The 12,508-nt window shown below is 40.1% G+C and overlaps 1 protein-coding gene across 1 annotated transcript in view; it reads left to right on the top strand.

Annotated features, from left to right (window-relative positions):
* PCDH15 (protocadherin related 15) overlaps positions 1–12,508 on the top strand; it is a 2,079,434-nt gene that overhangs the window by 1,654,252 nt on the left and 412,674 nt on the right. The window contains exon 23 of the mRNA XM_073596339.1: positions 2,576–2,716. Coding sequence (XP_073452440.1) covers positions 2,576–2,716 — 141 coding nt within the window. The remainder of the gene's footprint in view (positions 1–2,575; positions 2,717–12,508) is intronic.

Here is a 12,508-nt window from a genome sequence, read left to right as displayed (position 1 = left end):
CAAATGGACGTACCCGTAAGTCCATTTGCCCAGCCGTGCCATTCTGCGAACGTACATCGGCGTGCGCCGGTCGGGAAGTGGCTAAGCACCCTCCCCGACAAAAAATTTCCAGCTGCTGTTATCTTGTGTGTCAGAAAAAAATGGAGCAGCTGAAAGATATGACACTCAGAGCTTTGGGGAGAGCTAAGTGAACAGTACAGATATATTTGCCCAGGTCAGATTTCATAAAATAGGGTTTACAACCACTTTAAATTACCCATTCAATATTTTCTTTTTTATTAAATAAAGTGACTAGAAAATGTCAGCACTTGTATGCCAATATCCTAATGCTATTTAGGTATCAACAGATATTGTAGTTAGTTCACAGAAGGAATGATTTTGTTTGGCTTCTGGGGAATTCTATGCTTTGCATATTAGCATTGATATTTTCTTTGCCATTAAATAAATCTTATTTTAGGCTTTAGGTATTTATTTATTTACATATATATATATATATATATATATATATATATATATATAGCCTCATGGGACTTGTAGTTTCGCAACAGCTGGAGGGCCGCCAGTTCAAGACCCCAGGCCCTAGAGAATAAAATGGCAGTCCTTGCAATATTTTATGTTACACTGTATTTGCACAGCATTCTTTTGTTAATAAAAAAAAACAACATTTACAACTTACAAAAAATCCCTCCAGGTCCCAAAAATACATAGGCCATCATGTAAGTCTAGTATGAGTAAGTTCGCAGGAACAGGGCCCTCCTAACCCTCTTGTATTGAATTGTATTGTTGCTGTATTGTCTCCCTTTATATTGTGAAGTGCTGCGCAGACTGTTGGCGCTATATAAATACTGAATAATAATAATAGTACGGTTGGAAGCTCCTAGCAAGTAATCATGAAAATATAAACAAATAAAGAAACTTGTTATGGGTTCAAGACCAAACTGTCACAGAACTGGGTCTCTATAAAACTTATCCCAAAAATCTAGACCAATGCATCATAAAAAATAACTTTATTGTACATCCAACAGATAGATAATAAAATCAATCATAGACCCCAAACCACCCTGTCAATATTGCATAATTATTTCACATTCTCATTCATCCTTGTAAATTGTGTACAGGCAGATCACGGATACTGTGTAATTGGCTATGAGCAGAGGGGATGTGCAGAAAGCCCCTGATATGATCCTTCAGGAAAACTAGGAATGATAATATATGTTCAACTTGTATCAGTAGCTGGAAAATAATATATGAATGCAAGAGTTCTCTTCAATAGTATTATATCTAATGCATAATCAAGTGTGTATTCCTACTTCTGGGCAACAAGATTTGAGACCAGAACATATGTGGCTGGGTACAGAGTCCTGTGCAGGAGTAACAGGCAGCTATCAATGAAAAGTCCATGGAACTTTTTTCCACAGCGTGGTCTAGAGGAGGACTCCAAGCTTGAGACTGAAATTATATTCCCCAACCTCAGTCACACGCTGTTCAGAGATTATGGACATATAGCGCAGTCTGGAGGAGAGTGCAAGACTATGGCTGTGAATGTTCATATCAATCTCCCTCACAAGCCCTCTCTAATTATTTTTTCATGACTACTTGATATGGGCTCCAAACCATACCAGGAAGCCTCGAGAGACGCCGCCATCTGGATACACTGTTGGCCCGTTTGATTGCATATATTCTGCCTATATTCAAGCATCTTCCTGTAAGTGCAAATCTGTTTGAGTTTAATAAATTATCTTACATACTGCACTATGGGAGCTTTTTCTGTTTTCTATTCTGAGTAATACTGCTGACCGCAGACGGAACAACTCCTGGTCCCTCCTAGCCTTTTGCTGATGATACGGATATTATAGCCTTGGAGTCCCTTTAAGGTTTTTGGGAGACCACAACTCCCTGTGCTCGGTGAGACCAACTTATTGGTCTTCACAGCTGGTAAGGAGACAACCTATTCACCTGGGTGTTTTGCTCTATGGAACAAGGGACTCCCTCTTCATCACAGTGTCGATTAGACCTTCACTGATCACTCTCTTTTGTTTTTGGACTTTGAACACTGTTACTGTGGATTACACTGATCCGTTTTTGAGGACTTTTAGCCACATATTGTTTATTTAATTATCTGATTACCTATATAGGATTATAAATGTCACTGGGGTGATTTATATTTGTTTCATTATTAGCACTATTTCATACTGACTGCCTTAGTTTTCTGGTTTCAGCATGGTTTTCACCTGATGTATCAATTTTTTCGTTTTTAAAAATTTAGCGCTGCAACTTTATATATAATTTGTGATTTTGAGTTTTGTATTGTAGACTTTTGGTGTGGGTTGCTCATATTTTGTTTATTTATAATTTAATCAACAAGCACAATTTTTAGCGCAGCGTTTGGCCAATTTGGCCTTTATTCTTTAAACTTAAATGATGGCCCAGGTCTTGGAGCCAAGTGATTTTGAGACCTGAAGGGAGTTTTTAATCATAAAAAGCACTAAAATATACACACCTGCTTAATCTTTGTTAATTCAGAAGAACTCTAGTGACTATATGCCCTAACATGACACGTTTCTTTTATCCAAAGGGTACACCAGCAAGTTACGTCAGATATAAAGTAGATGTTGCCCAATTTCCATACAGTGCCAGCATATTTGATGTGGAAGAAAAAACTGGTCGTGTCATAGCAAGGGTCAATCTTAATGAGGATCCTAGCACCATATTCAGGGTAAGTAAGTAATATTTTTCAATGTTATCTGTGTAGTTTTAGTGCCTTCATAAAATGCTAGTTATGTTACTCCCACTGTGAGTTTTCCCACCATGTCCAGGGCATGCTTTAGATATTATCTGCATGTTCATTTGGTGTCATTGGTCTAGACATTATTTATTTCTACTGCATCAATTGCTGGTGAGGGTTTGGCGTGTGTTAAATCTTTGGACCAAGTGTTACCTCCTAGAAATCCACAGTAAGCCAGGCATGCATGAGTTCTAAAATGTACTGTTTTTGTTCTAAGATAAGATAAATCTACTTGTTGTTTTATAACATTATAGGAAAGCTATGTCCAGTCACTAACTATACACATATATACCACATACATACAGTAGATATATGAACATTAGGATGTATATCCACCAAAGATACATCAGAGAATACTTTATTGAACGCCCCTCTATTTGCTTCAGTATGAGTTACAACCCATTGTTTTACAGTGTATCGCGTTCTTGATGAGAAATTTAGTATGTTGTTACATTTGCTTTTTAATGGCTAAAATCACCTTTTTGCTTTTCTGCTTTCTAAACAAAATATCAGAAGAAGTCAACATTTCAAATAAGTGATTAACAATTGGAAAGCAAAATTGTATTTTTTAGATAGATGATAACACATGCAAATGTACTATACATCTATCAACCCCACATCTCCACCCCTGCCCTCCCCCACCTGAAATGGACCCCTCTAGCTAAATAATTAGGAGTAAGGGACCTAGAGGCTGTCATTAACTGACTCATGGAAAAAGTGCTAGTTCCAAGGCAAAACACTGTATAGCACAGCATGCCAAACTAATGTACCTGAAAAAGTATTACTTAGTACTGACATTTTGCTGTTTGTATGAGCTATGCCCCCTCCCCTTCCCAGACGTTTGAGACCTTTTGCAACACACCATACTTGCTAGTATGACTTTACATGTCTAAATCAACACTTAATGTAATAACTGCCAAATGTAATACTATTTAGTAAACATTGTTAAGCTTTTGCTTATATTTTTGAATGCTAAGCGTTGCTGCTTTTCTACATTGTGACTTTTAAAAATGTCCTAATACCGTATATACTCGAGTATAGGCCTTCCCGAATATAAGCCGAGGCACCAAATTTTACCACTAAAAACTGTGAAAACGTATTGACTCAAGTATAAGCCTAGGGTGGGAGATGCAGCCTGCCAGTGCCCATCATGTACAGCCTGCCAGTGCCCATCATGTACAGCCTGCCAGTGCCCACCATGTACAGCCTGCCAGTGCCCATGAGGTACAGCCTTCCAGTGCCTGGTAATGCGATGGTGTGTCACGCTGTGTGTCAGAGCTGGATCTGAATCACCGTGCAGCCGATGTAACGATGTCCTGCCTCCTATGATACACGGCACAATGATTCCTAGCATTGGATCAGTGTACTGTCTATCACAAGAGGCAGTCTAGGAGGCAGGACATTGTTAAAGTGGCTGCATGGCAATTCAAATCTCTGACACACAGCATGAGATCACACTGCAGGGCGGCCCCGTCCCTTTTTCGGCTCCATTTTCTGGAGTTTTTTTTACTCACTCGAGTATAAGCCAAGGGGGTTTTTTCAGCATAAAAAATGTGCTGAAAAACTCAGCTCATACTCGAGTATATACGGTATAAACACACACTCAAAAAAAGCTTTTTAGGTACTTTTATTCAATGCATGGATATTTTTTGTCGTGTCATTGTTATTATAAACTCTTTTTGTAATACATCACTACATAATATAAGGAACGGGGCATAAATGCTGTATAATGTTGCTTGAATATGGCTCTATTTAAGTTGTAATCTGTGTGTGTAGGTGAATTACGTCTGCTGCACCTGAAAAACCCTGAATACCAGGAATGAAAAGTTATTTATAGTGTAAAGGTGCTCTGATTCTATGTAAAGGGTGGGAAAACCCACAGTGATATAAAATATAATGCACAATAATGTTGCGCAATGTGAACACAATGGGTAGATTGGAAACAAGTGTGTGGTCTATATGGACCTATAACACATGTGGATAAGCAACATTTCTTAAAACTGTATGTGCATAATCAAAAAATATAAACAATGCAATTCAAATACAACGTGTATATAATCTAAAAAGGAAAAAAAAAAACTGACAAGAGCGTAAATATATATCAGCAGTCTCTCTCAGGTTCCAAATAGTCTATTTGAAAGCAAATCAAATTCATCAGAGTGAATGGGCTGAATTAAAAACACATCCAATTATCTTGTGAGTTCTAAATCGAACAGATGCCGATCCCAAGGTGTGTGGACTCTTTAGTATGAAGACACCACCACGCTCAAAAGTAATAAAATTGGCTGCTTACCAGACCCACATAGGTCACAAGCGTGCGTGCTGATCCATAGCTTAGGGATGCATTCCTCTGTCTGCCAAATCTCAGAGATTCACAGAGGACAACAGCTCCCAGCAGACCCGGATGGATAAGTAAGCATGGACGCTTACTTATCAGCAGGTGATAAAATGTATTCCTCTATCCGTGAAGGGCTCAAGTGGACCCCCGGTTATTAGCTCATGATGAATGATAAAAAATTGGAGGAAGACTAATAGTGCATTATCTTTTGATAAAAAAATCAATTAATTTTTAAAAGGCACTTAAAAAATGTTACGGCAAAAAATTGTGGCACAGCCGCCCGCAGTGCAGACTGTGCTCTCCGATGTTACAACTAGATCTTTCCAACGCATCTCCCCTAAGGAGGCATCAATTGGGATTCCCACCCTTTACATAGAATCAGCGCACCTTTACACTATCAATCTACAGTATTTAACCACTTGCCTACTAGGCACTTCCGGGTGTCTGCCCAAGCCATTTATCAGCTTTCAGCGCTGTCGCACTTTGAATGACAATTGCGTGGTCATGTTACACTGTACCCAAACAAATGTTTTATTATTTTGTTCACACAAATAGAGCTTTCTTTTGGTGGTATTTAATCACTGCTGGGTTTTTTATTTTTTACATAGAAAAAAAAGGCCAAAAATTTTGAAAAAAAAATGTTTTTTACTTTTTTCTGTCAGTATATTTTGTAACTAAGTAATTTTTTGCCTTCACTGATGTGCACTGATGAGGCTGAACTGGTGGGCATTGATGAGGTGGCACTTATGGGCACTGATAAGGTGGCACTTATGGGCACTGATGAGGTGGGTCTGATGAGGAGGCACTGATTTGCAGCACTGATGGGCACTGTTGGGTGGCACTGATGGGTACTAATAGGCGGCACTGGTGGGCAAGGATAGGCTGCATTGGTGGGCACGGATAGGCGGTACAGATAGGCACTGATGGGCATTGATGGGTGGCACTGATGGGCAACACTGATGGGCATTGATCGATAGCAGTGATGGGCATTGATGGGCAGCACTGATAGGCGGCACTGACTGGCAAATCGCTAATGGGCACTGATTGGTGGCACTTGTGGGCAGTGGTAGGCACTGATTGCTGCCACTGGTGGGAACTATATGCTGGCATTGGTGGGCAATGATGGGCACTGTTTTGTGACACGTGATGATCAGTGCCCTGATTACATACCTAGCTGTCCCCTGTGAGGAGATGCTGCTGATCGGCTCTCCTCTCCTCACCCTCTGTCAGTGTGAGGTGAGGAGAGCCGATTACCGGCATCTCCTTGTTTACATGTGACCGGCTGTGATTGGACACAGCTGATCACATGGTTAAAGAGCCACGGACGTGGCTCTTTACAGAGATCAGGGTTGCGCCGTGTCCTAGCAACACGGCATCATCAATTTGCACTGATCACCCCATCATGGAGTACCTGTCAGTCCAGTCTGGGTGTCCCCAGTCCTCAGGTTGGGTGTCCCAGGTCATCAGGCTAGGTGACACCAGTCCTCCCTTTCAGCAAATGTCCAGGCTGGGTGACCCCTGTCCTCTTTTTCAGTAAATGTTCTGGTTTGGTGTCCCAAGTCCTCAGACTGGTTCCATATGGTGTCCCCAGATCCCCCTCCAGGGACATACAGAGATGGCCCCTGTCTTCTCTTTCAGTGATTCTCCAGGCTGGGTGTCCCCAATCCCCCTCCAAGAATGTACAGACTTCCTGTGTGCGTTCTGGGGGGGCATTGTACCAAAATGGAGGACCTTCCATGTGTCCTAAGAGGGTGTGTGTGCTCATTATAATGGGGGTCACCTGCGTGCTTTGGCTGGGGAAGCACTATACTTCATATAATGGGGGGAAAGGGCTATAGTTATGAGTAGCAGACATACTGATCACCCCCCTATTCATTCTCCTACTCTCCCTTTCTCACCCCCCTCCTCTCTCTTCCCTCTCCTCTCTCTTCCCTCTCCTCTTCTCTCTTCCCTCTCCTCTCTCTTCCCTCTCTATCCCCCTCTCTCACACCTCCCTCTCTCTCACACCCTCCTCTCTCTCCCCTCCTTTCTCACCCCCCCTTTTCACCTCCCACCCCCCCTTCTCATCCACCTCTCTCTCCCCCCACCTCCCCCCATCCATTTCCTCTACCTCTTTCCTACTTTCCCATCTTCCCATCTCTCCTTCCTCCCTCCCCCTTCTGTCTCTATCCCTCAATCCCCTCTCTGTTACTAATAGGAGTCTGGCATATTACAGTTTCTCAGTAAAAAAAAATTGTTCTGTCAGTAGATTTTCCATCTTTTCTCAATGTAAAAAAAAAAGTTGGGGGGTTGGCAACCTTGTCAGGAAGGAGCTGAGTGAAAGCCAAAAAGCCAAATGGCTGCACAAGGCAATTACCCCTTAATCATCAGGCATTTTAACTGTATTATGTAACCAGCAGGGGCTAGCTACAGCCCCTGAAAACCACAAGTTTTGCCTCGCCACTCTTCTTTCTCTAGCATTAGGGTCCAAATTATGATCTTGCACATCGGCCCACTGCTTTCATAAAATGCCCCTGGTCACATCATAAAGATGGCTGCTGTTCGGAGGCCATCTTTAAACCTGGAATTGCCCAGCGGCTTATATGGAAAGAAGCCACAAACTTCCATACAGGCTGTGCTATGGTAGATGCCCCTCTGCAGCTGAGCTCCACAGATTTCTCCTTTACATCACAGTCCACAGGGTTCCCTTTTACATCAGGGTCTGCAGATTTCCCCCTTGCACTGCAGGGGGAACTCTGTACTGGGTTACATTAACCTGACCTTCATGTAAATGGAGAGATATGCTTTTTGCTTTTTTCTATACGTTAAACACATCACTAATAGCACTAGCTACATGTTTGTACCTTATATATTGATATTTGCACTAAAAATGGTAATTTTATGTACTTTTTCGAAGTGTCAGTAAAAATACGTGTCTGTCAGTAAATTGCATGATTTGTGTCAGTAAAAAATTGGTGTCTTTAAATTTTGGGGCGTCCTGTCGGTAAATTTCACTTTGGGGGTTTGGCAAAACTAGCAGCACCTGGCAGGGACAAACTCCTTAGCATTTTGTTAATCCCAAATATGGTAATTTTTATTAGTATTAAAACCTCAATGCTGACAAAGATATGCAGTTATGTTGTACATATTCAGTCAAAGGAATAGAAAGACAAGGTCTCTGCACTATAGCATAAACAGAAAGAATGTATTGCATAGATTATTGGCAAGTTATCAAATTGCTGACGACAAATGAATGAGAGACCTAGCCCCAGACTGTTGAAAGCAATATGTGCAAAATAATATAGCAAAGCCCATATAAATATATAGTATAATTGGTTAAGAAACCATAAAACCAAAACCAAAAGTGGCTTATGACATCCCATATATAAGGACATTTGGAACTTAGTAGTACCCTACTAAGTTCTTTAAAGGGGACACCTACTCATGAGTAATAAGGAGTATAAATAGTATGTTTGTTGCAATGAATTTAGGTATTTATTAGGGTGTAAATCTGGATAGGTCTAAGGTACAAAGGGTACACGTACATAGGATACAGGATGCATAATAGAAACACAAAAATTGTATAGCAATACAGTATGCAGAGATCCTGCATACTGTATTGCTATACAATTTTTGTGTTTGTATTATGCATCCTGTATCCTATGTACGTGTACCCTTTGTACCTTAGACCTATCCAGATTTACACCCTAATAAATACCTAAATTCATTGCAACAAACCTATACTATTTATACTCCTTATTACTCATGAGTAGGTGTCCCCTTTAAAGTCCCATAAGAGGATTAATTTTCCATTTACCTTGATACATTTGGGATGTGGGTCCACCATACTTGCTAGACCAACATCGCACCACCCCTCTTTTTATCTACTAAGTTCTTGTACTTTGGACCATACTTGATTTGATTGTAGCCATATTAGTGCAATTGTGACAGAGAAAATTAAGTACTGTCCGTGATACTTTTTTTATTTGCACTAACATACAATTTTTTAGGACAAGCTTTCGGGGTATGTCCCCTTCTTCAAGGTCCAAGGAGTACTGCTTGAAAAATTGTATGTACAGTACTTTGGACCCAAACACATACAAAATACTTAAAAATCCAGTAGGAGCTGAGTCTAATCAAAGTTTGTTAATTCTGGAAGGCTACATAGAATTCCAAAATCATTTTATTGGGAGAAGTACTAACCATAGCGGCAGCTATTATTTTTTTCATTATTAATATATAATATATATACTTCTGGGTTGTGATGCTTTATTGAGAAATCAGGGGTCTCAAAAGATCCTCAATATTTCACTTTTGAAATAGAGAATGATTTGAGGACACAGAGTCCTCAATCTTTTTCTCTATTGTAGCCTTGGAGAACCAGCCTCAAATGGTAGCACATTAAGGTCACTCGCTTCTTTTTAGGGTTTTTCTTGCCCGCTTTTATTAAAAGAAAGTTCATTAAATGCCTTGGTTTTTCCTCAAAGGGGGTTTTCAGCTACAAAAAAATACACTTTAGCTTCCTGGCTTACACATGCACTGCTCTGATGTTTTGAAATTTCTGGACTCCAGGTCCCAAACTGGGTTTTACCAACCATTGAGCGATTTCTGTTCATTCACAAAAAAAAGAAATAGTAAACATAAAAAATAGGGGGAATCTTAGGATACAAGAGGGGAATCAGGCTTTGCAAGGGACACAGAATTTGTTTTTATTGTCGACACCCAGAGGAGAGGAACAGTATTAGTAAAATGGTAGTTCTGAATGGATGGGGGCAGTAGCGTCATCAGGAGGGGTCATTTTTTGAGTAAATTGCTATGATGAGCGGTTTATCAGCTTCATAGCTATTCATTTAATCAGTAGAGTCAGGGGAATCATAATGATATACTGTAAGTTCATGGATACATAAGAAAACATATAACATAGTGAGAAATGCAGCAGACATAAACCATACTCACCTGGTCAGCTGGAAGTGGTTGAGTGCTGCTGTATGCCTTATGTCAGTGGCAGCAAAAGGATTAAACAGATATAATCCTGATTACCTGGAAATATCTATATCAAAATATGTAATTATACAAGTCGTAAACCGCAAATTGAAAAAACAAAATGTTAAGTTATGCTATGTGATTGAGGACATCTACCAAATATAAAAATTAGAATTTGACTGTGAAAGTGGAAATACACTTTAATAATGTCTTAGAATAATGTATTTGTAATCTTTTATAATATTGTTGTAATCTTTGATATAATTATCATAATCTTTTAAATTTGTAGTACTTGATGTAATACTGTTTTATCATGTATTTTAATAATGTAATGCTTTGTTTGAAGTAGAGGGATAGCAGAAAAGGATAACAGAGGTCCTGTGAACAGACCTTGCAGTGAGCCGTACCTATTTTTGCCTACTTCGACAGATAACAGCACAATGTCCACTGTCTTTGGACCTGTCACGCTTACCCCTAATGCAGGTGGTCACACACTATAGCTACCTTCTGTGTTCTTCACCTAAAGCAGCCCCCTTTCCAATAAGGCAAGCAGGCCTAATGGTACTCGATTGTCTTATACACAATGCTATAGTGCCTGGCCACCATGCCAGGGCAAATGCGATCTGAGCACAGCAAACGTGTACTTGCAGTTGTCAGACAGGAAGAGTGGTCAGTGACAGTCTGGGTTCAGGGCAGGCTGAGTTCTGAGCATATTCAATATCCAATCCAAGGTCGTTAACAAGGGAATCCAAACTAGCGGGCAGGGCAGATAAACAGGGAGCTTGGAGCATGTGTTACAAACAATAACAGAAGCATGAAACTGCAGGCTTGGCTGGCTTAAATCAGGTTTGGTCTCCACAGAGATTGGATGCATCCATAACCTTGCAGGTGGATAGGCAGACAGGTAGAATGCATCACAGCCAAAACCAGGATGCTGGAATAAGACCAACAGCTGCCATAGACAAGAGGCGTGTGAACTCTCCTGACAGGACCCTGTTACTTCTGGGCTCTCCGTTTCCTCTCCTAGCATGTTTCTGCTGTGTAACTTCCTTCTTATCCACTCTGCACATTACCCTGCTGGTCCATGCCTTAATCTCACGCTGCCTCAACCACCTCATTGTCTACCACCTCCTACAACTACTTTTCTAATAAAAATGTTGTCATTTTTTTTCGAAGTTTGAACAGCAATGTCACAGTGTCACTGGAGGAAAGCATGTATTTTTGTTATAAAAATATTGCAATTTGAACAGCAAAAAGATCCTCCACAGAAAATTACAGACTGTCACTTTGTCCCTGGAGCAAATGTGGTGGAAGCCTACTACATGCTTTTGATTTTTAAAATTATAACTCCTAGAGCAGAAAATCATTTTTTTTAGACACATCAGACACAGTGACTCATTGGACACAATGACATGGATAGTAGGATTATAAAACCTCTTTAAAATCTAGCACTCTCATTTCCTGCCTGGTTTAATGTAGTATAACTGTAGTTAAATAAGCTTTATATTATTTATTTTTAAATAGCAATGGCACAGTGAAAGCAGACAAAACTTTCCAAAAATTGGCACTCAATTTTTCCTTTGTGGTCTAATATATTGTAACTGGAGTGGAATAGGCCCCACACAACAATGACATGGTGAGAATGGACATTGAATAAATGTTTTTGAATATGCAGCACCCAGTTCATTCCTGCCTTGTGGAATATAGTGTAAATGCAGTATGATAAACCACAAAGCACAAAAGCAATAAACAGAAATAGTGGTTTAAAGCACAGCTATATGGTACTGGCTCTTGCTTAACAGACCCTGCCTGTTCTAAGTTCTAAAATCCTGAAAATGCTATAGAATACACATTTGCATATAGAAATCAGTTAATAGAAATCTGTTACCCCCCCTCAAAAAAAGGTCCTATATAAATATCCCCTTAGCACAGCACTGATCTAAATAGCTAGAATACCAGACTATGAAAGTCTGGTGTATGCAGAAGAGCAGCAGTCTCTCTAAAAGGGGTCACAGACAGACATAAAAGTCTGACAGCTGTTCTAATCCCTGTAAACACTATCCAAAAAAAAAAAAAAAAAAAAATGGATACCTTAATGTAGATTAAGGTGGATGTGTAAGAGATCCCATGAAGCCTCTTACCTGTACACTGGGTTGAATAGAAATTTACATGCCTCTGTGAGTTGCAGATAGGATGTTTAAAATCTCCTTTTCCATTGCCTACCCCACTTTCTGGGACAATAGTTAAAAAGAAGAGTTTGGGCCCATTAGCATCAAGCTCCTCTCTATGCAAACTTTAAAGGGGTTGTAAAGGCAGAAGGTTTTTTATCTTAATGCATTCTATGCATTAGGATAAAAGGCCTTCTGTGACCAGCAGCCCCCCTCAGCCCCCCTAATGCAGCGTACACACGGTCCTATTTTCCA

The sequence above is a fragment of the Aquarana catesbeiana genome, linkage group LG08 (genome assembly GCF_042186555.1).
Source record: "Aquarana catesbeiana isolate 2022-GZ linkage group LG08, ASM4218655v1, whole genome shotgun sequence".
Lineage (NCBI taxonomy): Eukaryota > Metazoa > Chordata > Amphibia > Anura > Ranidae > Aquarana > Aquarana catesbeiana.
Note: the sequence above shows the minus strand (reverse complement) of the source record. Positions and strands in the feature narration are given on the sequence as shown.